Raw genomic sequence first — 22,741 nt, 5'->3', positions numbered from 1 at the left:
GTTTGATTTGACACATTTATGTTTCAGATTAATGATTTATTGCAAGATTGTGAATAGTGATACAGGAATTGCAGAATGTAATTGTGCACAAAGACATGTTTAGGTAACATGATATCAATGACAGCAGTGAGATCATTTTAAAAACATCCCCAACAGACAGGATTAAATGTAAAGAATTATTGGACTGAAAACCCCTGAGTCAGTGATGATAAATAATTATATTACAATCTTTTTACACAAACGCATGTTTAAATTAATGTTGCAGCAACGAAATGATCACTTTTACATCGTCACAGCCACTTAAACACCACATAAGCGGTGTCAGCATAATAACATACATCATAAAATAAATAATTTAAGACAGAGTATGTGGCAAAATGTAAATGAACGCTGGGGGGGAAAAAAATCAAGAGTTAATTATTTAAAGCGTCAGCAGATCAAGTCTGTGTGACGTTTATTCAAACAAGAGCATATGAATGAATTGTGCGGCTGAGCCACACCCTGAACAGAGTTTGGTGAATCTGCTCGGCGTGACTGCCCTCTGCTGGTCATCTTTTGTCATGCCATTTTCAGAATGGGCTACTTAAGGTATTAAACACACGATTAGAGCCATTGAACTCGTAATATACATCTTAAAATTTGGCAGTAACAAATTCCTTCTTTAATTTTCTAGCTGAGCTCAATGTGTTTCATGGTTTGTGGTAATCTAATAAAAATGCTTGCTGAGCTCAGCTTTCTACTGGCCAGGAAGGGAAAGTGGTGCAGGCAGGCTGCCTCCATGTGGTTTGGTGCTGGAGACTAGAGGCTCTCTCCAGTTTTCGATCTGTCAGCAGATAACAAGTGCATTTCTAACTGGGAAAATAAATAAATAAATAAAATGCCTTGACGACTTTGCCAACCCAGTCAGCCAAGTTGTCCACCCGTGTTGTCCTGATGGCATCTTCATACTGACCTGCAGAACATTGAGCCCACACGTTGGGGTTTATTTCAAGAGAAAGTGTCTGCATGGAGTATTGAACATTTACTTTTGACAAAAGCTCCAGTGAAAGAAATTCTGTATACGAAATAGGCAAAGTTTCAGTGTTTGGCAGTTTTACCTGGGGAGAAAAGAAGAATAAGAAGAGGAAGAAAAAAATTAAAACAGGACTGGTGCAGATTTTTCAAACTAAAACTTAAAAAAAAAAAGAAGCAATATCATATATAAACACAGGAAAGAGCCCTGGTCTCAAAACTATTTATACAAATACAGTTACAAGAAATTCCAACAAAGTGCTAAAAACATCATAATCAAAACTCACATTTACCACCACGCTGATTTTGCATGTAGAATATATATACATACACACACACACACACACACACACACATACATAAGATAGTATGGCTGGCTGAGGTGAAGCTCATTTGACCCACTTTTTATATGAAACATTTTAGTCTATAACCATACACAACATATTTTATCACGTTTGATGAGTAAAACTAGAACTGATAGTGTCATGATTTTGTCTGAATCAAATACAGTATAGCCAGCTGTCCCGAGATCTCTTTCTACCTTTCTTTACAGTGACATATCAAGCAAAATTGTTAGTTTACAATGTGAGGGAAAACAGCACATTTACTTTTTTGCATATTCAATTCTGTGCAGTTTTCTGACATTTTCTGCTAAATCTGAAGCATGATTCTTATTGTGCAACAAACAATACTCATTTAAAAAAATGCAAACATACTTGCAGTGGGTGTGACTGTCTGGTGTGGCATTACTTTCCATCTCTGCACTGCTATTATAAGACAATACAACCCTTCCCCTAATGTCTTACCTGATGTAGTAATGATTTTAAAACCAGTTGGGACCATTTCAACATTCCCCTGACACGCAACATTCCTCAACAAACGCTCCGAGTCATCTTCATGGTTTTGCTTTTGACCTTTTTCATGCATGTGCATCTACTCACTCTTTGTAATGCGAAGAGAAATCACTCAGAGCTCCCAAAGAGTTAAGCTGTTCCTCCAGAGCTGTGATCCTCAGCCCGATGTACCCTGACGTCAACAGCACCAACAGCAGTCTGCAAACACCCACAATAATGTCCTCAGTGTCCGTCTCAGATTTTATACCTTCAGTAAAATGTGTTCTAACTCAAGTGGAAGTGAAGAATTATTCTCAGTACAGTATGTACTAATCTGAGTATGTGATGTAAGTACTAAAATGGAGATATCAGTGCATTCTATCTGCATGAAGCCTGAGTGAAAATTGCATAACATGTTATCTATTACAGTTATCTGAAAGTTAAGAACTTAAAATAGCCACATGCATGAACAAAAATGTCTTTATTTTTATAAAACACATGTGGGTTCTGCTAAGCCGCACTCTGTGTCACTACCAAAAGAAAATCATACAGTCATACATACAACATGCACAGATATGTTTCTTTTCATGAAACAACAATCCAACTGCTCACTAAATCTCAGAAGTGAAAGAATAGGATGGAAAACATTCCTCAGTATATTACAATGAAGCCTTGTATTTAATATGAAGTTGGTGGAGTACAAAGGCCTGAAAAGCTGTAAGAAGCAGGAACACTCACAGCATCACGTAGATGTAGAAGAGAACATTAAGAGTGTTGATTTCACGGAAGAAGAAAAGTGACGTGGCTTTCTCAGTGATCCTCCAGATCCAGGACACGGCTAACAGAGACAAACAAATCCATCAATTCATCCTTCATTGTACAGTGACAGACTTCTCTGGGGCTTATGATGAATCTGTGTGTTTACAAACCTTGCCGGTCGTCATCTGTTAAGCTGGACTGACGAGTGGAACTGCAACTACAGGGAGCTGAAAAGACAAAAACACGTTTTTGTGACATGCTGTGGTGTTGTAGAGGTACTTCAGCTTAGTAAAACATATTTAAAACATCTTTACCTTCCCTGGACATCTGAGGAAAGTTGTCAAGATAGATACTGCTGAAATCTGGACTGTCATCCATGCTGGAATGACTGGACACCTGTGGACCAGGACATGGATCCTGGGAATTATTTTTCATTGTGCATTATGAGCTGACATTTCCTAAAGACCCCTGAGCTGTCAGCTTACCATGTCGTGCTCGCCTTCATTCTCTGCAGAGGAGAGGTGAGGACTGCTGGTTGGACTCCCTTCCTGCTCCTAACAAAGACAAAGACCTGTAATCTCTGTTTGAGACGTTCTCACTGTGTTCTGCGTATTAGAGAAAAGCCACAGTACCTGTACATTTGAGCAAACACTTTGCAGGAGTTTGAGACATCTCTCCCGGTTTCTTATATGTGCAAATGAATACTGAAAGAAAGGGAAGATGGCAGAAGAAAGGGGTTCAATTTGAATCTAAATGCACAACAGGTTTGCTCTGCAGCAATAAAGTTAATTTCAAATATTGGCTGTGTGAGCAGGGACCAAGTACTAAAACCATGTTGACCTTCAAATAAGATCATTAATAAGCTTTGTCTTCATATAAATAAGTTTACTTTATTTTAATTATAATTAATTACATTACATAATTGGCATTATGTAAAATCTCATCAGTTAATGTACAGCCAAAACAATAAGGTTGACATAGAGCATTCCAATCTGATTACTGATTGATTATTTTTGTTTCATGTGAACCTTTATATGGCATGGTTTCCACAAATTCAAACAAAGTCAAACATTTAACGAATATGATTGTGATTTAAAAAAAATCATTTTTAGTTGAACAAATAAAGCATAGTGGTCTGAAATTACAAACACAAAGTGGGTAGTTGCTGACCTTCTCTCCGTTGGAGGTTTGGATGGAAAGCATCGAAAGAGTGGAGTTTTGTTTCTTGATCCCACTCACACTGGAAACGGGAATCATCACCTGCAATGGGTTAAACAACATTAATTCTGCTTCTACAGCAGCACACTTATTCCCCAAGTAACCCATGACACACTCAAACAAGTTAAAGAAGCTGCCTGTTTTTGTATTTTCTACCCAGTATCTTTAGATGATTTCCCTTCATGTAGCCTAGTCTGTCTTTGATTAGGCTGGATTAGGGTAAAAGATTTGAATTCTGAAAATGAAAGTAAATGGCTAATCAGCTATAATTAGTTAAGGTTGACAAGAGAATGTTTAATTTTGAATTAGGAAGAGATTTGCTATTGAACGTGAATGTAATAAATGGCTTATTAGTGAATGCTAATTATCTAATTAGCAATAGAAATAGCAAAGGTCAACAAGTTCTTTGGGTCATTCTTCCAAACCGGTGCAATTTAGACATTGACATTCTCAAATTTTTTACCCAAATGTATTAATATTCTGAATACTTCACAACTTTAAGAACATATTAAAGTTGTAGAAAATCATATTTTCCCACCTCAGGTTGCAAATCGTAATCATTTTTGGTCATTATTGTGGGATGTGGGCACTATTTGGCCTCAACTCCGTTATGGACACTATGGAATTGGTCTGAACTCTATTAAAACATATTATTGTAATTAAAACATAATTTTTCTATGAATCAGATGTCCCTCACTCTAATTCAATAATTGAGAACATAAAAAATGCTGACAATATCACACATTTGCTCTTCCTCCACCTGAAATAGCATTTTTTTTAACCAAGGGCCTCCTGGACTTTGAGTTAAAGTTGTTTTAACTTCAGAATGTGAGTCAAAAAATTATATTTGTATGATCTTCTAAACATTTCAGACAACCTCCAACCATCAATAGATGATGTTTTCATAAACAATGATAAATAATTGATAAAAAATGTATACGTGTGACAGAGTTGAGCCTTGTGTGACGGAGTTGAAAATCGTAACGGAGTTGAGGAAACAAACTAAGCTTACCATACCAATCTTTTTTAAACTGTCAAATCTACCCTCAGATTTTCTATACAGTCTGTCCAGAAAAAGTAAGTCTCTAGGCCATTCCAGCCAGAAGTTATGACGGTTTAAACACTTATGCTCAACTCCGTCACATTCAAACACGTAACGGAGTTGAGTGTGACGGAGTTGGATTTTTTCCTCAAGATGACCGCTGCTCCCCACATGGTGGGTAACAAAGGAGCACATGGCATGCATGAAATTAAGGTATAATATGTATACTTACAATGACAGATATAAATTTGAAAAAACAATACCTCTCTATCTTTTTTTCATGTAACTGAGTTGAGTTGTTATGATTGACGACCACAGTATCACAGTATAGATCACTGAAATAAGTTATGAAAGAGCACACTTAAATTTTGTCTGAAGTCTGTTGTCTGAAGACTTGTATGATGCAACTTCCTGTTTGTGATTTCATATGGACTGGTCCAATTTTCGGGGAAGAGGAGGGGGGAAATGATTTGTGGGACGGAGTTGAGCGAATACTAGGGGACGGGACTAAGTACTGTGATTTTACTGAAAAATCATAAATATATTTTGAACAAAAATATTGCAAACAAAAAAGCACAGACAGATGCACATTTTGATGTGGTCATTTATGTTCTTTATCTCCATTATATTGTCCATATCACAACTACACTTTCATGGAAGGCTATTGGGGACATGAAAAAATAGGTGGTGTCAGCTGGAAAAAAGACACGTAATTTCTGATAGAAACTTAGTATTTATATATGTTTTATACTGTATTAAAGGGGACATCTTTGTGCATAAGGAGAGATGCTAAACATAGATTTTGGTGAAAGATTGGATAAAATACACTTATAAACATCAGTGGGACAGGAAATGCACCGGTTTGGAAGAATGACCCCTTTGCATCTTTCAGGAGAAATAAGATCTCTGAATTTAAAAACCTAATAGTTAAAGCGATCATAATTATGATTTAGAACATACACACAAGGAAAATATACCAAGAAAAGTTGACTAGTGAATAGCTAATTTAGCATTAGAAAAGATCTTCTATTGAAAGTGAATATAGTAAAGAGTATAGTAGAGTTAATCTCTAGTCAATCACAGCATTATCTATGGTTGGTTAGTGAATAGTTAAATTAGTATTAAGAAACAATGTGCTAAGTCAATGAAATAAATGGCCAATTAGCTAAAGCTAAGGCTGACAAGTGTATAGCTGATTAGCATTAGCAATTTTTGCTCACACTAAGTTTGACAAATCCTAATAGTTAAAGTGCTTTTAATTACGATTTGGAACACACACATGGTAAAAATACATCATAATTCTCCCCAGGACCATCTCAATAAATGACCCAACATGATGAAATAAAATAAAACAAATTTGGGGATTTTGGGAAAGATTCTTCAGGTGTTTGAAAACAAAGTCTACACTTATATTGCCATTTAGCCTTTTAGCAAAACGTGTTCATATTGCAGTTGCAGCCCCTGCAGACAGGATGTGTGCTTGCTGATGAGGTTGGAGCACAGGACGGAAGGGCACACAAGTTAAATCAGCAAAGGTGATGAGTGACTAAAAAGCTCTATAGGAAGTGATTTGCAAATGTGAACTAATTTCTTGAGGAGTGGTGACGGATTCATGCGGCAGTTTTCTGTGATTGGAGAGAGGTTTTGATGACAGGACGACTCTTGGAATGAATGCTTTGGAAAACATCACAAATAATGTTGTGATTTTATTCAACATTGGTCATAAGTATTAATTGTTTTGATAAGTTTTTCTTTCTTTCTCACAACTGTCTGCACATACAGTATATGGTGGATTAGTGCTGGGGTTGGCAAAAGAATGCATGTTTGATATATTTTTCAGTTGGAAAAGAAGAAAAAAACCCTGAATTAATTAATACACACGCAAAAAACTTTTACAAAACAATCCAGCATCCACAGAAGTTGGACTTAAAGCTATCGTTAATGTTTGTGAAATAGGGCATGCGTTTGCCTGATGATTACATTTGAAAACAATAAACAGCAGAATCAATTGAGACAATGTTTGAATTAAATCATTACCCCCATTGTCTATTTTGGGAATATGGCCCGATGTGAAATATGTTGTCAACCATTGATTTAGAACACATAAAAATCTGAGCGATGGCGCAGCTGTTCTGAAACGTCAGACCAGCTTTGCCTGGTCAAGCATGTGTTACCTTGGTGTCTTTGAGCAGCACAGACGAGTAGAAACACACATGTTGCTCGGATACAAACAGCTTGCCATGATAGAGCAACTCCTTCTGCATGGAACATGTGAACACTGCCAAACGTACACACAAACACACAATCATTAAGTTAAATGGCAGATTAAAGAAAAAGAAAACAACCTAATGTCAGCTGGACAACCAAGGCATGTCTGTTGAATAATTTACTGGGATGCTGGCTTTTAGTCTCCACATATCACTTGGCAAACAAAGCATTAGGAGGGACATAATTGGACCACTAAGACTTCAGGGACAATGTGGAGGGAAAAAAAGGGCAGGATGTGGGACCGTTTCCATAATCAATATCAGCAAATGTGTAACAGACTATGTCAGAAAACTCACTGTGTTTCAGGTACTCTGTTTCAGGAATCGCTGGGAACAGTTTATGGAAGGTTTTGTCACGTTTCAGGTACCCCTGTAGGAAGGAAATGTAAAATGTTGATAAAACTTGTTTTATCCCAAATGACATTTAACCAGCAGTTACAAAACATTGTTCTACTAGGGGAGCATTTGAAACAATTTATGAACACAGAATAGATTTCCTTTAGACATGGTTAATTTAGTTTCTGGACACTTTAAGAATGTTAGTCCAGCAGTCAGTTTATTTCTGTATCTGGATATTCAATATCATTTGATGAATTGCTATCATAAAAAGCAATTTTCATTTTCTTGTCATCATGCAAAGAAAAATAACAATTTAGGAAGGAATTGAATTATGTTAATTAGACGTACGTGATTTTCCATGTATCCATCTGATCTTTCAAGACTCTCCTCTGCTATTGTCTGCTGCCTGGGGGCACAGGAAATTCAAATACAGACAAAAGCAGGTTTGTTAGTGCGCCATCTCACTACAAGTTCAAGATTTTAAGATTTTATCAGTTTCTCCCACGTGTCTGTGGGAGAGTCAGTGTACAGCACCTGAGGGACATTTTTGAGTCGAGACTCTGATTTAGTTGTGGGATCTCCAGCCGTGCACCATCCAGACTCTTCCTCCGACCAGATCTCTTATTGTTGAACACGTTGCTGACTTTTGCTATGCCAGTTGCCTCCAGAGAGCTAATCCAAGAGATCCAGGGACAAATGTCAGACTCATTTTTATGAGACTAATGTTACACATAATCCAAACAGATGATTTCTCATAATGAGGGGAATACCGGTAAATCTGTTGGCTTAAACAGCAGGGAATAACCAATTCCTGCATGCTGACAGGAAAGATTTTCTTACATTCACTTTTATCGTTTGTGTTGGATGAAGGATTTTCCACAGAGAGGTGACTGTAGTTCATCCAAACATATAATTGGAAAGCATCTGCAGACATGTTCAGCATCTCAGCATGGTTGAGTGAACAGTAAATAGGCACAAGAAGTGCTGCTGCTGGTGAGGCCGACCTAAGACCTGTTTCAATCTGAGCTGCTCTTGCATGTGAAGCAGAAACTCATTTATACTCAGTCTTTGAATATCAGCTGTTAGCCAGTTGTTTCTGAGCAACAGCCCGAATCTCTGGAGGATGGTGTCCCTTTAGTAAACCAACCTTCATTGAGACCATTTCACGACACAATAAGTACTTTTTCCATATCTTTGGATTTGTTTAAATGCAGTGAGGGAGGGGAAAGAGGTGACTTATAGAGGAAATAACCGATACTCACGAGCTTTCCAGAGAGAATCTCCTTTTTAAACTCATGATGAAAACATAAAATCTTCCGACTCACACACAAAATCAATCACACATTTTCAATCCTACCTAAAGAACAAAAAGACAAGCTTGGGTACTCATCAATTTAAATCCAGCTCACGTAGCCTTGTTATTCTCTGGTCTCCTTTTCTAAAAGTAACTTTTATAATGGGGAAATCAGCAGGTGAGAAATAAAGATAAAGGAGGAGGCCCACGTTTGCAAGTGGAAAAGTGCTGTAAGCCAATCAGCTATGAGGGGCGGGACTTTCCCCCTCGTCTGAACCAATCAGCGATGGCAGAGCAGAGGCCGCCGCTCTTCAGCGCAGCTCCAGCTCCTGGCAACAGTTGCCACAGGCAGTGCCTGCGCTGACATCTTGACAGTCTGACAGGTGCACACCTTTACACACACACGCAAACGATTGAAAGGTATGCGGATTGTGATTATCATGTGCTTCAGACAAGATGGTCACAATGTTATCTCTGGCACGCGACAGATAGACATCAGCACGACTGAGAGCACAGAGACAGAACAGTTTTATATAATAAGTGGCTCACAACATTGTTTCTTCACTGTACTTTTAACCTGCATTGGAATGGAATTAGGTTTTGTAAACCCAAATTGTAGTCAATGCATTACATAACCGGGTTAATATAATGTATTATTTGAAAATAGTCTCTCCATATTAACGATAGCTCCCCCCAAGATTTTAGTTGTTAAATGGCAACTTTCCTTATCTGTTTGTTTATATTCAGAACAATATTCCCACAGGCTTTATTTAGCTTTTGCACCAGTGAATTTCCCCTGCACACAGTTGAAGAACCAATAAAGACAATGCTTAAATATGAAATTAAAAAGAATGAGCTAACTGTGCAATAAATACAAACAGCTTTAGATTGTTTATATGCTGAGAAATAAATATCTGTCATCTCATATCTGCTTTATATAAGAATTTAAGAAATCTGAAAAGTTAGTATTAAAACTTTGCACCATCACACCCACCACAAGTGTTATTATTCACATTTAATTAAAAATTGTCCATATCAAATGAAGAAAAAGAAGCAAGATTTATTTAATAAAAAACACTGGTTAATCTTAATTAATAAGGAAATTAAAAAAAGAAGCTGACAGAATGAAGAATTTATCAATCATGTACTTTATTGAAGAGGGTACTGAAAACCCAGCTACATTTTATTTTTAAATATCCTAAATGCAAACTGTAAGAAAAGAAATATGTAAATTTAGCGGATGAAAATGTAAATTCTTCCAACCCAAACATTACTTAGATACATCGATTGTAGCTGGAAAATTGATAATTTCAGCAACCACTTTTAGAAAAACTCCCTCCAAACTGGCTTCCTTGTCAATATATTTCTCCAGTCTGATTGGCCAGTCCTGAAATATGTTTTAATTCAGTGCTCATACACAACATTTACTTTTTCATATCTTGAAAGAAACTTTTTTAATGCCAACATTGAAACAAGTTATTCATGACATGACATGACAGCTATAAAAAAAAAAACTATCTCAATTAGCAGCATCTGAACTTAAAGATCTCTCAGACTGCAGGTTTACTTTTGGGTCCTAGAGTTTCCAAAGGCAGATGGGAGGCAGAACCTTCAGTTATCACATTCGTTCCACGTGGAAGCAACACTCAGTTTACGTTCAAAAGGCAAAACACCCTTTCTTGCTTTAATACAAAGCTTAAACTTTCCATTTGATTAAAGCTCAGGGTTAATTAGCTATACAGTAGATGTGTTTTCAGTTATTGCTTTTCTTTCCACAGCAGGTACAGTATGTCCACTTCTCCTCTTCACTGCTGCTCGCTATCTGGAATGTGAATCAAATAAAAGATTCAAAGTGGTTTCCAATCAGACTTCCTTTCATGAATTTGATTTACAGTATATGATTACAGTTACATAAGTGGACTTATTTGGATTCTAATCATTATTTTGTATCAGATTAAAAAGAAACCAAAGTAAGTGTACCAAGTTTTATATCATTGACATCACCCATGAGTTGCTCATCTCGTCCCCGTACATGTTGAAGAACACTATAGTATATGACAATACTATCTTGAGAATTGGAGTGAAGGTTTTTGTTATTTTGAAGATTTCTATTTCCTGTATTCTCTTACAGCACAGTATGTACTGATATGATTGAATTGGGTCAGTTTAGATCCGTGTTCTCCAGTCCAGGTCCTGATGGGCCGCTGCCCTGCACGCCTTAAATGTTTCCCTGCACCACATCTCACTGCACGTTCATATCCCCTCTTAGTTTTAGTTCAAAAGCAACATTTATAATGAATGCAACGTGATCTGCTGGTTAACTAGTATGTTGTTATGATTTTTATTTATGTGTTTTGAAATTGTTATCTTCTCTGAAGGTAGCTATTTTTTGTCAGCACATTTTTCAAGCAAATTAAAATAGTTGAAATAAAAGACTTCATTATGTGTAATTTTCAGAATAATTATTCCTATGATCTTTGACTTTGTGTGTGCTTTAATATATTTATTCAGTTCATTGCTATGTTTAATTATTTCAACGGTGTGCCATTTAGAATATATTTTAAAGAATGCTCCACATAATTAAAGTCTGGTCACAGTTAAATGAAAGAAAATTGACTAGTTTTGCTTTCAGATATTTCCATATTTCGCAGCCTAACTGAAATGAATATAAATGGCCAGATAATCATGGTGCGCTGCTGGGAGTCCCTTTTGTGACTGGTGCCCCTGGTAGTTGCAGGAAAAGAGAGTTGATGAGTGGTACTTTAGTAAAACCGAAAGCTTATGGCAGACAGATGGAACGTAAAATGATTTTTATCATGATCAGGTTTCTAACGACAGCTGTTAAGTGAGCTGTTTCAGGAAGGAACTACGGCAGGCTGAATTAACTTAAGTGTTCAAAGAACCATCTATGATCACAGCATCCATGTCTGTTGCTGTGTGTTCATTTGTCCTAATCCTGTTAATGTGGAGCCCCAGGAGGTCATTTCTTTAAATTTGGCACAGATGACTACTTAGGTTTCAATGATAATGGATAAGAACTTGGTGGTCACTAGGCCAACACAACCTCAAAAACCCATTTATGTCCTTAACTCGAGAATTTATACAACATGACAGGATTTTACATAAATGTCTCATAGGATAAAACAATGAAATGATGACTTGTTTTATCTATCTATCTATCTATCTATCTATCTATCTATCTATCTATCTATCTATCTATCTATATATGTATATATATATATATATATATATATATATATATATATATATATATATGTGTATAAAGATAAGGAAGCCAACCGCACTGTTCTAAAAAACCCTGTTAACCAGGAACTTGGCTGGCACACGACATCAAGGGAGAAATTCTTGTCCTTCTTGTTTCAATTGTTTCCTGGAGCTGTTATGTATTTATGTAATTTTATGTAGCAGGTAAAAGGTTCAATTTCATCTCACGGAGATAAGGAAGACTTCACATGCAGCAAACACGTGGCTGACTAACACAGTAATGTTGATGGACAAGAACCTTACACAAAATAAAAACTCCCCTACATCCTGCATGTGGTACAGAAAAGCTAAACCCGTGCAGCTAATAATGAGTTTAATTATTAGAACCACAGATGATAACATAACACCCCCCCTCTTCCTTCTCAGGTAAAGGTACATTCAAATCTTGAATCCAACATTGACCTAGGTCATTTTTTCAGGTGCATTGCCAGACTGCAACGAGCTGTGTCCAAGTGATTTTAGCCCCATCTAGTGGACATGAAATGAATAACACAACAGGAAACCAGCAAGAATCAAGCAGCTCGGTGTGTGCCGTATATCCAATCATTCTGCTTTTAATACAAAGTCAAGATACAATATCTACATCTATGGTTTCAAAGGAAAGAACAAGTACATAGGTGAGGGGGATGGCATCATCAGAGCTGGCCCTCAACACATTTCATATTATGTTACATGTGTGCCTTTTATATTTCTCTTGACACAATAATCATTAGAAATCGAAGGAATAACATATCTCATATATGTCAAACATCGTCAAGACTTCTGGACCACACAGAGTTCATATGAGAATAATTTTAAACAATAACCTTTGAGGGTATGTAAAGTGTGTTTAGCTAGGCAAGTCTTACCCATTTTCTGTCAAAAATACACTTGCTACCATGTGCTTTTGAGCAAACTAAACACCAACATCTTGTCAGGAGACGTTCACTGATAGATCTGCTCTACATATCTAACCTGTCTGCTGCCCTTGAGCTTATCGCTGCGGGCTGGAACAAGCCTGTGCTGCTATGATCCATCGCTGCTGTTGCTATGCAGGGCTGAGCGGAGGAGGAGGGTATCAAAAGGGAAACACTGTAAACTTAAACTAGTTCTGCCTCTAATGTACATCTCGAGCTAACTAGTCGGACATCAGTAATCAGTATCAAATAGCACCCTACACAGAGGGCATACTTTATCATAACAAAGCAAATAAAAAAGCACCAAAAACTGACCATTTAAAAAAAGAAACAAACAGTGAGAATTTCATACTTCAACATTGGCTCGCCAAAGAAATAAGTAACAATATCTTATTGGTTATAATTGCTGGAAACCCCAAATAAATAAAATAAAACTTAAAAATAACAAAATAGAATAATAAATATCTTTAAAAATCATATGATATAAATATGACAAAGTGAATGTTAACAATAAGGCTTTTTTTTCTTTTTTCTTTTTCTTATTTTTTGCAACAATAAGTACTACATCACATCCAATCCCTACATTATATTTTTGTGCTCAGACATATGTTACTGTACTGTATGGGACTCCAATGATAGACTGTATGTACACATTTTAGTGAATCCGCCCAAGATTTCTGATGCACTGGGACGTCGCTGTGCTCTTTAATAATCACACGGGACCAATCAAATGTCAAATTAAGCAAAGATATACACCAATATCAGGGACTTGTGCAGCTGTACTGGATATAGACCGAGAGGGAAACATCATTTGGTGCAGATGAAAATGTCCTTACAGACAGATTTAACAAACAGAGATAATTCAAAGGGTATTCATGGAGGAGTAAAAGGGAAGAAGTCAGCGGAAATGAAGTAATTCATCGCTACTTCTGAATATTTTCAGGATTTCTTTCATTATCTTTTGTTGCCAGTACCCATAATTGACTGCAAAGTGGTTCAATTCAAGTAAAGATGTGTCTTGAGACAACTGTCATCCTCAACTAAAGATGATGTACAATAAAATAAAGAGCACTATGCAGCATGTTAAAAGACAAGACAGGCATCTACGTAAGGCAAAAACAAAACAAAACCCCCCAAAAAAACAAAACAAAAACAATAAAAACCACAAGATCTATAGACATGGGCTTAGAACTGAGAGAAAAGTAAACTAGCTGTGGTTCAGGCCTTTCATTAGCATCTCATCCAAAAAGCCACTGCTCACCTGGCACGATGGGGCTGACATCATCAGGAGCCAAGGTCGGGGGTGAACAAGGACAATAGCAAAGAGCAAGCAAGCTTTGTTGAATGAAGAATGTACGAGACTAGAAATCTCCGCTTAGTTTGGGATATGGATGGCTCTAATTGCTGTTGTGAGGCAAGCTGTTACTCAGTGAGAACATGACTGCGGGGTAGGAGCTGATGGCCGACCAGTTTTTCAGAGCGGTATGACTTTATAACAAAAGGAGCCGTTTGTCCTTGTAGGCCACAGTTCATGTTCACGCTGCATGGTTTCTCTTGGCACTGTGCATCGGTTTAAAGAGCATCCACATGCGTCTACAGTCCTCAGGGTGGCGAGTCCTTTACTGTAGGCTTGTGCTGATGCATCACCTAGTCATTATCTTCAGACTGCAGTCACAACTACCTGTGGTGGCAGTAGACGCCTTTGAAATAGACTCACAGACACGTAGAAATGTTCACTTAGAACATCAAACCAACAGATACAAAGTTGAGAATAAAAAGCCCATTTAGGGTGCAGCAAATATCCAGGCTCTTTGTGTTTTTTTTTTCTTAAATCTTTTTATATTTTATACACATAGAGTACCATAACTCCTGTTCACAAGCCATTTGTATTTCACTGGTTCATATTGGAGATAGCTGACCACAACACACACTTATTATACGCCCTTCACACTGGAACACTGAGGTAAGTATATGGATTACACACAAACAGTCTCCACACCCACCAGGGAAACCGCTGATGAGCGTGGGTGCTGTTAAGAGATTTCTTGTTGCCGTTTTTGTCACTTGTTGGTGCAGAATTGGTCTTTAAATCTTGCTTTTCTCGGGAAAAGGATCAACATCGGGGTTGTGCCAGACTGCTCGTCTCTCTTTTTCACTTGTTGGATTGTTTTGTGGAACTTGAAGCAGAAAGATGGATGGATGGTTGTGTTGCCTTACGTTGCATAGTGGTCAAAGCTACCCAGGTATTCCAGAGCAGCCTGGTAGCAGAACTGGTACTCGTCCTGGGCGAGAGACAAAAAGCACAAATTCAGAACAAAAGTGTTCCCTATCTGTACATCATGGAAACACTGCCTTTACTTAAACCCTGACTTTTTTTAAGGTTTTGTTTTGAGGCTTTGGAAGTTGTTTTTGCTTCTGGTTTTACTTAGCTCTGATTATTTGACGTTTAAAGAATTTTTTCTCCTTGTATGTCATATGTCAAGTTTAATTTGATTGTTTTTGTTGCTCCCATCCCCAAGTGTGTCTGCTTTAGGAATGGGCGATATTTTACCGTTCACAATAAACCGCCAAAAAAATTCCCCACGGTAAGAATTTGTCATCTTTGTAAAAACGATATATTTCCCGTTGATGACGTTTTTGTGTAAAGCTGATTTATGGTTCTGTGTTAAATCGACGCACAACGTACGTGAAGGAAGGAAGGAAGGAAGGAAGGGAGGAAGGAAGGAAGATATGAGCCAGAAAAAAAGAAAGGAAGACAGACAGAAAGAAAGAAAGAAAAAAAGACAGAAAGAAAGAAAAAAAGAAAAAAAAGAAAGAAAGAAAGAAAGAAAGAAAAAAGGAAAAAAGAAAGAAAGAAATTAGCCAGAAAGAAGGAAAAAAGAAAGAAAAAAGAAATAAAGAAATGAGCCAGAAAGAAAGAAAGAAAGAAAGAAAGAAAGAAAGAAAGAAAGAAAGAAAGAAAGAAAGAAAGAAAGAAAGAAAGAAGGAAAAAAGAAAGAAAGAAATGAGCCAGAAAGAAGGAAAAAAGAAAGAAAGAAAAAAAGAAAGAAAGAAATGAGCCAGAAAGAAAGAAAGAAAGAAAGAAAGAAAAAAGGAAAAAAGAAAGAAAGAAATTAGCCAGAAAGAAGGAAAAAAGAAAGAAAGAAAGAAATGAGCCAGAAAGAAGGAAAAAAGAAAGAAAGAAAGAAATGAGCCAGAAAGAAAGAAAGAAAGAAAGAAAGAAAGAAAGAAATTAGCCAGAAAGAAAGAAAGAAAGAAAGAAAGAAATGAGCCAGAAAGAAAGAAAGAAAGAAAGAAAGAAAGAAAGAAAGAAAGAAAGAAAGAAAGAAAGAAAGAAAGAAAGAAAGAAAGAAAGAAAGAAAGAAAGAAAGAAAGAAAGAAAGAAAGAAAGAAAGGTAGATAAATTCCCGTTGATGACGTTTTGGTGTAACAAACATGGCGGATCTGAGAGCGAGGAGCTTGACTCATTTTCGTCATTTCGTCATTTTTATCGTTATCGGGATAAATGCCAGAAATGATCGTGATAAATTCTTTAGTCCATACCGCCCATCCCTAGTCTGCTTCTGCGCTTACCTCAGTCTGCACCATGGCCGGCCTCTGTGTCCGCAGCATTTTGACAGTTTGGAAGATGTCCACCGCTCCCTCGTAGCGCATCCTCTCCAGGACAATACTCAGAGTGATGAAGACACCGGTCCGCCCCACGCCAGCACTAAAGCCATGTAGGAAAACATTTTATATTCATAGTTAAATGATCGGACTTCTCCGTTCAACACAAGTAAGCGTTACATTGAACTGTTACAGGAGCCGGACAGGTGAAAGCAGCTGATCACCTGCAGTGGACTGTGATTGGTCCATCTTGGCCAAACTGCTCCTTGGTCTTGTGCACCTGACCAATGAAATCGATGAAGCCCTCCCCAGACTTGGGCACGCCCTGCTCCGGCCAATCAGTGAACTGGAACTGACGTACTGTTCGTGACTGGCCATCCTGAAGGAGTGAGTGAAAATGCAGAAACAAAGACGTCAAAAATCGACGCAAATTTAACTAAAGTTTTATCAGCACAGCATGCTTACAGTGGCTACAGTTTATGCCGGATGATAATTTCAAAATGACTATTTACAGGACTTCTTCTGCCGTATTGATCGAGGACAGAGAGGCTCTGCGCTGCAGCAATTACTGTTATCTGATGCAGGCTCAGTAGCTGTGGTTAACTTAAAGCTATAACGCCAGGACGTCTGCAGCTGGCAGCCGGTCAGTAGGCAATTACATCTTTTCTCTTCTGCTCAGCCTTTCTGACTCTCCTTTAATGGAGATCAATAGAGCATCTGTCGATGTGGCGTCACTGCAGGACAGGAGTTAACTATGACTGGAACATGCGTGTCTAGATTCTCATGCCCGCACAGACACACACATGCAGTCAAGATAATCTGGAGAGCGGGTGGACGAATGAGCAGCCAAACCCATTTGTTAAGAGTGCGGGTCTGTCGTGTTACATTCAAAACACAGGCTACAGGTCGATGAGATCCGCTCTGTGTCATTTGTACAGATCCTGACGAAACCTGGACATTGCAACAAACAAGAAGGAAGACAAGTCCTTAAAGACACGATGGCCTGAACTCACCCTGGCGTCTGTGACTTTGAACTCTCTGAGGATGTACTGAGGCATGTTGTACTCGGCCATTGGGTCGACCACGAAGTACTGATACCTGGCGGAGCGCTCGGCGGGCCAGTACTGGTGACATTTCTCCTGGCAGAGCAGAAGGCAAACGCTTTCAGATTTGTATGGCGGGTTGACATGTTACAAGGCGAGTTAGTTGAACATATTCTGCTCATACCCGTCCCATTTCCCTCAGCTTAGTCAGCATGACCACGATGGTGGAGTTGTGTTCCCACAGCATCCTCCAGAAGTCTTCTGTGGTCTCTGCTAGCGGACCCTGGGTTGCTATGTAACCTCTTTGCTGCCTAAACACACACACAAATGCACACATTACATACAGTAGCCACCTCATCCTTTCATTCTCTTCGTTTCGTTGTAGGGCTGTTCGATTAATCGATTTTAAATCGTAATCGCGATTATGTAATTAGAACGATGTTAAAACATGAAAATCGTAAAATCGATTTTTCACTTTTTATTTTTTTATTTTATTTTATTTATTTTTTTTTTTTTTTTTACCTTGTCTGCACACATATTAATGATTGATACCATATTAATGATTGATGGAAATACCTCTCAATACCTGCGACAAGTGCCCCATCGGAGAGGCTCTTTAGTGTAGGAGGGGGCGTTGTAACATGCCACCGGGCATCCCTCAAGCCAGATGCGGTAGACCGGCTCGTGTTCCTTGCAAAAAACTTGCAAATGTGAATAGCAAATGTAATGACTGACATTACACACCTCTACCTCCTTCATGGGTTGCATTATTATTTAGAATGCAAAGACCCAGTTTAGTTTAATTAGAAAATGTCTTGTTTTATTTAATTGGAAATATAACTTACTGTATGTTTGCAAGTGCTGATTTGCTGATTTTTTTTTCAGAGATAAAACTTTATATTTCATTATATTTTTTAAAACTTTTTTCAACTTATTTTACAGAGTTTTGCACTTTATTCATTCATTTTTGGTTTAATAAGAGCAAAGTTTGCACTTAAAGCCCAATGGGGCAAATGTTCAATAAAAAAAACAGCATATTTGAAATCATTTCTTTGCCTTTTGTCAATTCACAAAATAATCGTAACCGTAATCAAAAATCGGATTTTGAGAGAAAAAAATCGAGATTTTATTTTTGGGCAAAATCGAACAGCCCTATTTCGTTGTCTCCCAAGCAGCACATTTAAAATGAGGTCAGGCTTCAGGGAGGTGGAGGAACCATCAACACAAGTGCCTGGAACCCTTCTGAATGTCTGAATCATCACAGTCTTCAGTGTCTGTCCTCTTTACCGTCTGGGACAAATGGTGGGAACGTATACGGAGTAATGACAGATCTGACAGGACACCAAGGATAAGAGCATGCTGCTGAACAGCTCTCTAAACCACTCACTTATCAAACCGTGATTAGAGAACTGCAGGGTCAGGTCACATTAGCATTTGCACGTGAAAAACTTACCTGTATCCATCTATGTAACTGGCGTTGACATAGTCGGAGCCTTCCAGGCCTCTGATAGGCTGGAGGCAAACACGAGTGGTTTCATAGGGCATGATGTTCACCAGCCTGTTCTTGAATTTGTTGCAAGGGAGGTTGGCTGTGACGAACCGCGATGTGTGGGCTTTGGTGTTAGCCAGGCGCTGAAATAAAGAAAAATGTCAGTCACAGTCACAGAGGACAAGGTGACGATTTCAACTACAACAAAAATACATGTGCTGTTAAAGAATGAAGTAAAAGATTGATATTTAAGAACATGAACCAAGTTAGTTAATTTCCAAATTTCATCATTAGTTGAGGGGGCGACACTACAGATGGTTAATTTTCTTTTGTATAGTATATTTTTCAAAAACAATTTAGAAGAACCGAGGCACTCAAGAAGTTAGAAAAATATAAAAGGCCTTTATTAAATCATGGCTTAGAAAAAGTTAAAATGCCTAGAAAAAGTTAAAATGCCAACATGTTTCGGCCATGTAGGCCTTTACTTCCTCAAGGCAGATAGCAAAGACAGAGGGGTCTCCTTCAGGCAGCTCTTTAAGCACAGGTGAGAAGTCACATGATCAGCTCAGGTAAGCAGTCACATGGTCAACTCAGGTGGTATCTAATAACAAAAAAGGTGAAATGGCCGAAACATGTTGGCATTTTAACTTTTTCTAGGCATTTTAACTTTTTCTAAGCCATGATTTAATAAAGGCCTTTTATATTTTTCTAACTTCTTGAGTGCCTCGGTTCTTCTAAATTGTTTTTGAATCTTTTGGATCCCCATGCCGAAGAGCACCTGAAGTATACTCTTTTTTTACACCCAGCAGCACTCCATGCGTTTGTAGTTGCCTTATAGTATATTTTTATTGTTTTGCATGTCTCTTATAATTCTATAAATCCACAAAATACAATCAACCACCAGAAAAAAACAGGGATGAATAGCCCTAGCCATGAGTGGATTATAAAGTAATCTCACTGTAAAAACCCTCAGAATGAAATAACATCAGAAACATCCAAAGGAAAATATGAACTGTATTTAAACTGCTCACAACATTCAGATGGATACATGCACCCTAAGGTATCAGGACATCATTTCCTTTGAATAAAGCCTCGTTTCTCACCTTGAACTCCAGTTCCATGCCGGTGACGTGCTCCCCGGGCTCCACCTTGGACAGCTTCTGCATGTAGGAGTACAGACTCCGGGCTGCCACCTCCGTGTTCCCGCAGGCCACGGCCTCCAGCAGGGCCTCGTGGATGAAGCTGTACTGGTCCTCCGTCTGCACCATGTAGTTCCTCTGCGAGCGCATCAGCGTCACGTGACCGTAGATGTCCACAGTGCGCTCGTGTCGGATGCGCTCCAGCATGGCATCGATAACGATGAAGCAGCCGGTGCGACCAACACCAGCGCTGATAGAGGGGGGTAATTGATTGATTTTAATATTTCACTTAAACAGTTCAACATCTTTCAGCGCAGATGAGCCTTTTGTCTCGTCAAAGATAGACATCCATCTAAGGACGGTCCACGCTTAGCTACAAAGACTGGAAATCAATGGTGAAATAAAGCGTGACCTGTCCTTTTGTTTTTCTGCAGATCAAACAGGCAAAGAGTGATTTACTGAGCTTGAGAGGTATAAAATGGGGAAATGGGTGGATCAGTGGGTTCCTCCTGTGTCCAACAAAGTGTCCTTGGGCAAGACACTGAATCCCCCAGTTGCTCCCGGTTGCCAGGTTGTCAGCTCTGCCAAGAACCGGTCTGTGAATGGGTGAATGTGTGGGTGAATGTCTACAGTGTAAAGTGCTTTGGGGCTGTAGGAGTACAGCTGGAAAGCGCTATATAAGTGCAAGCCATTTATCATTTACCAAAATGTTGTCAAATGTCATCTTTCCGCAAGCTGGGAAGCAAATTTCCCTTCCTTACAGTTGGTGACTGGTACCGATCTGGACATTTGAGACTAAATACATGCTTTTGGTGTACCTGCAGTGAGCAATGATGGGTCCAGCATCAGGCGGGTTGCAGGCTTTGACCCGGCGGAGGAAGTTGAGGAATGGGGTGGGATACTCTGGGACGCCGTGATCGGGCCAGGCTGTGAACTGGAACTGACGGACCTCTCTTCTCTCACTGCTTCCACTCTGATATGAGAAACGTGGAAAAAAAAAAAAAGAAGACTTTACAGTCATGAAACACAAGAGAGAAGTTTTGGCTTTAATCATGACTCCATTCCTATTAAATCTTCTTCTTACAGGATTTTGACTTAATAATATTTAATTTAATAATATTTCAAATTGATTAATGCAGCGAATAAATTAAAAATACATTTCCTTCACTCTAACATAGCCCAACTATTCCAGCATTTGTAAAAAAAGAGACATTAATAATGCCCGTATTTTTGAATATTTAAGAGCATCACATGTGATCATTTCTCCAAACCTGATGTTTAACCGCAGATCAGCAATGATATAGAGAAGCAGTGCTGCACAGGGAAGCGACAGCTGGCCTAGTTTCTGTGTTTGTAAGTAGGCCACTGAAACATCCCAGCCTGACAGTCCTAGATCAGCCCAGCGCTTGAAGGAACTGCTCTGCTTCCAGCAGTGATCACATCTCAGTACTTGACGCATGGAGGCTGGCTTGGTTTGAAAACTCCACGAAGCCGCGACTACTCTATTACCCCCCTGGACGTCCACATACACCATTCACAGTGATCTGAGTCATTCGTGATCACGCCCATGTATGTGGTTGGAAACTGTGAGCTCAAGGGATGAAATGTGTTTTCAATAAAACTAATGGAAGTACCGTATTTTCTGGACTATAAGCCGCTACTTTTTTCATAGGTTTTGAACCATGCGGCTTATACAAAGGTGCGGCTATTCTGTGGATTTTTCTTCCACCGCTCGGGCGCTCTAACTGGAATTAGAATAAAAACTAAGACAAAATAAATGCAAAGAAGAATACGCTACTTCTTCTTTAGCAGATAGAAGTAGGTAGAAGCAGATTTCAAACAGATAAATAGATAAATAAATACAGATTATTTTCTCTTGGTTCTGTCCAGTTTTAATCAGCAAAGTTGCTGCCGTGTTAAAAGACACTGTTAGGAAAGATCTATTTAGGTACAAACATGTACATCATTTACAGTTCAAAATGGTTCTGTACATGTAGTAAATGTCTAATCTAACAACATAAATATTTGCGGCTTGCATATCTTTTTTTTTAAATAGAGCGGATGCGGCTTATATACAGGTGCGGCTTGTATATCTTTTTTTATTGTTTTTTTTTTTTTTAATAGAGCGGATGCGGCTTATATACAGGTGTGGCTTATAGTCCAGAAAATACGGTAAATGCAGAGCTTGAAGAGGGGAAAGAAGAGCTTAATAATTCACCTTATGCAGGGAAAAGGTCCGAACGCAGAAAGTGGCGAGCTCCATGGTGTCCAGCAGGGTCAGCTGGATCGTCCCGTATGTGTCTGTGCCACGACTCGGCCAGTACTGATCACACTTTATCTGTAAGGAAAAATGAAAGCCAGGGTCACTGGGGTTGCCTCTTCTTTTAACCTCATTAGGTTCAATCAATAGTCTTGTGTAGTTTCATCCAATCTCTCAAGCATCCATTCCAGGAAATCATAAACTGCACTGGAGATGGTGTAACAATACTCCACATGATGAAAAGTGTGGATTTGGGTCAG

At 38.5% G+C, this 22,741-nt stretch overlaps 2 protein-coding genes across 21 annotated transcripts in view; both read right to left on the bottom strand.

Annotated features, from left to right (window-relative positions):
- Position 1: 1 nt before the first annotated feature.
- LOC133452611 (GRAM domain-containing protein 2B-like) lies at positions 2-8,908 on the bottom strand. Of its 3 annotated transcripts, none has more exons than XM_061732065.1 (13): positions 8,732-8,908; positions 8,004-8,141; positions 7,818-7,875; positions 7,428-7,500; positions 7,038-7,141; positions 3,774-3,863; positions 3,236-3,307; positions 3,089-3,157; positions 2,918-2,999; positions 2,774-2,830; positions 2,583-2,682; positions 1,953-2,063; positions 2-1,097 (listed from the first exon to the last, which is right to left on the bottom strand). In XM_061732065.1, exons 1-13 carry the CDS (start codon positions 8,764-8,766, stop codon positions 1,094-1,096), a joined length of 993 nt encoding a protein of 330 aa, XP_061588049.1. In that variant the 5' UTR covers positions 8,767-8,908; the 3' UTR covers positions 2-1,093. The 3 variants fall into 3 exon arrangements, with proteins under 3 accessions (XP_061588049.1, XP_061588050.1, XP_061588051.1); XM_061732066.1 differs by having other exon boundaries at positions 3,089-3,151; XM_061732067.1 differs by having other exon boundaries at positions 8,827-8,903.
- A 3,516-nt stretch (positions 8,909-12,424) lies between these two features.
- LOC133452609 (receptor-type tyrosine-protein phosphatase S-like) overlaps positions 12,425-22,741 on the bottom strand; it is an 81,846-nt gene continuing 71,529 nt past the window's right edge. For 6 of the 18 annotated variants that reach the window (XM_061732050.1, XM_061732057.1, XM_061732058.1 and 3 more), the window contains 9 exons: positions 22,440-22,559; positions 21,040-21,194; positions 20,186-20,471; positions 19,047-19,225; positions 17,778-17,904; positions 17,564-17,689; positions 16,775-16,929; positions 16,518-16,653; positions 12,427-15,226 (listed from right to left, as the gene is read on the bottom strand). In XM_061732050.1, the coding sequence (XP_061588034.1) occupies positions 15,158-15,226; positions 16,518-16,653; positions 16,775-16,929; positions 17,564-17,689; positions 17,778-17,904; positions 19,047-19,225; positions 20,186-20,471; positions 21,040-21,194; positions 22,440-22,559 (1,353 nt within the window). In that variant the 3' untranslated portion in view covers positions 12,427-15,157. Of the gene's footprint in view, positions 15,227-16,517; positions 16,654-16,774; positions 16,930-17,563; positions 17,690-17,777; positions 17,905-19,046; positions 19,226-20,185; positions 20,472-21,039; positions 21,195-22,439; positions 22,560-22,741 lie in introns of all 18 variants that reach the window. The other 12 variants (XM_061732045.1, XM_061732046.1, XM_061732048.1 and 9 more) reach the window with 4 other exon arrangements.

This window comes from Cololabis saira, chromosome 10 (assembly GCF_033807715.1).
Source record: "Cololabis saira isolate AMF1-May2022 chromosome 10, fColSai1.1, whole genome shotgun sequence".
NCBI lineage: Eukaryota > Metazoa > Chordata > Actinopteri > Beloniformes > Belonidae > Cololabis > Cololabis saira.
The sequence above is the reverse complement of the archived record's forward strand: the minus strand, read 5'-3'. Positions and strand labels throughout refer to the sequence as shown.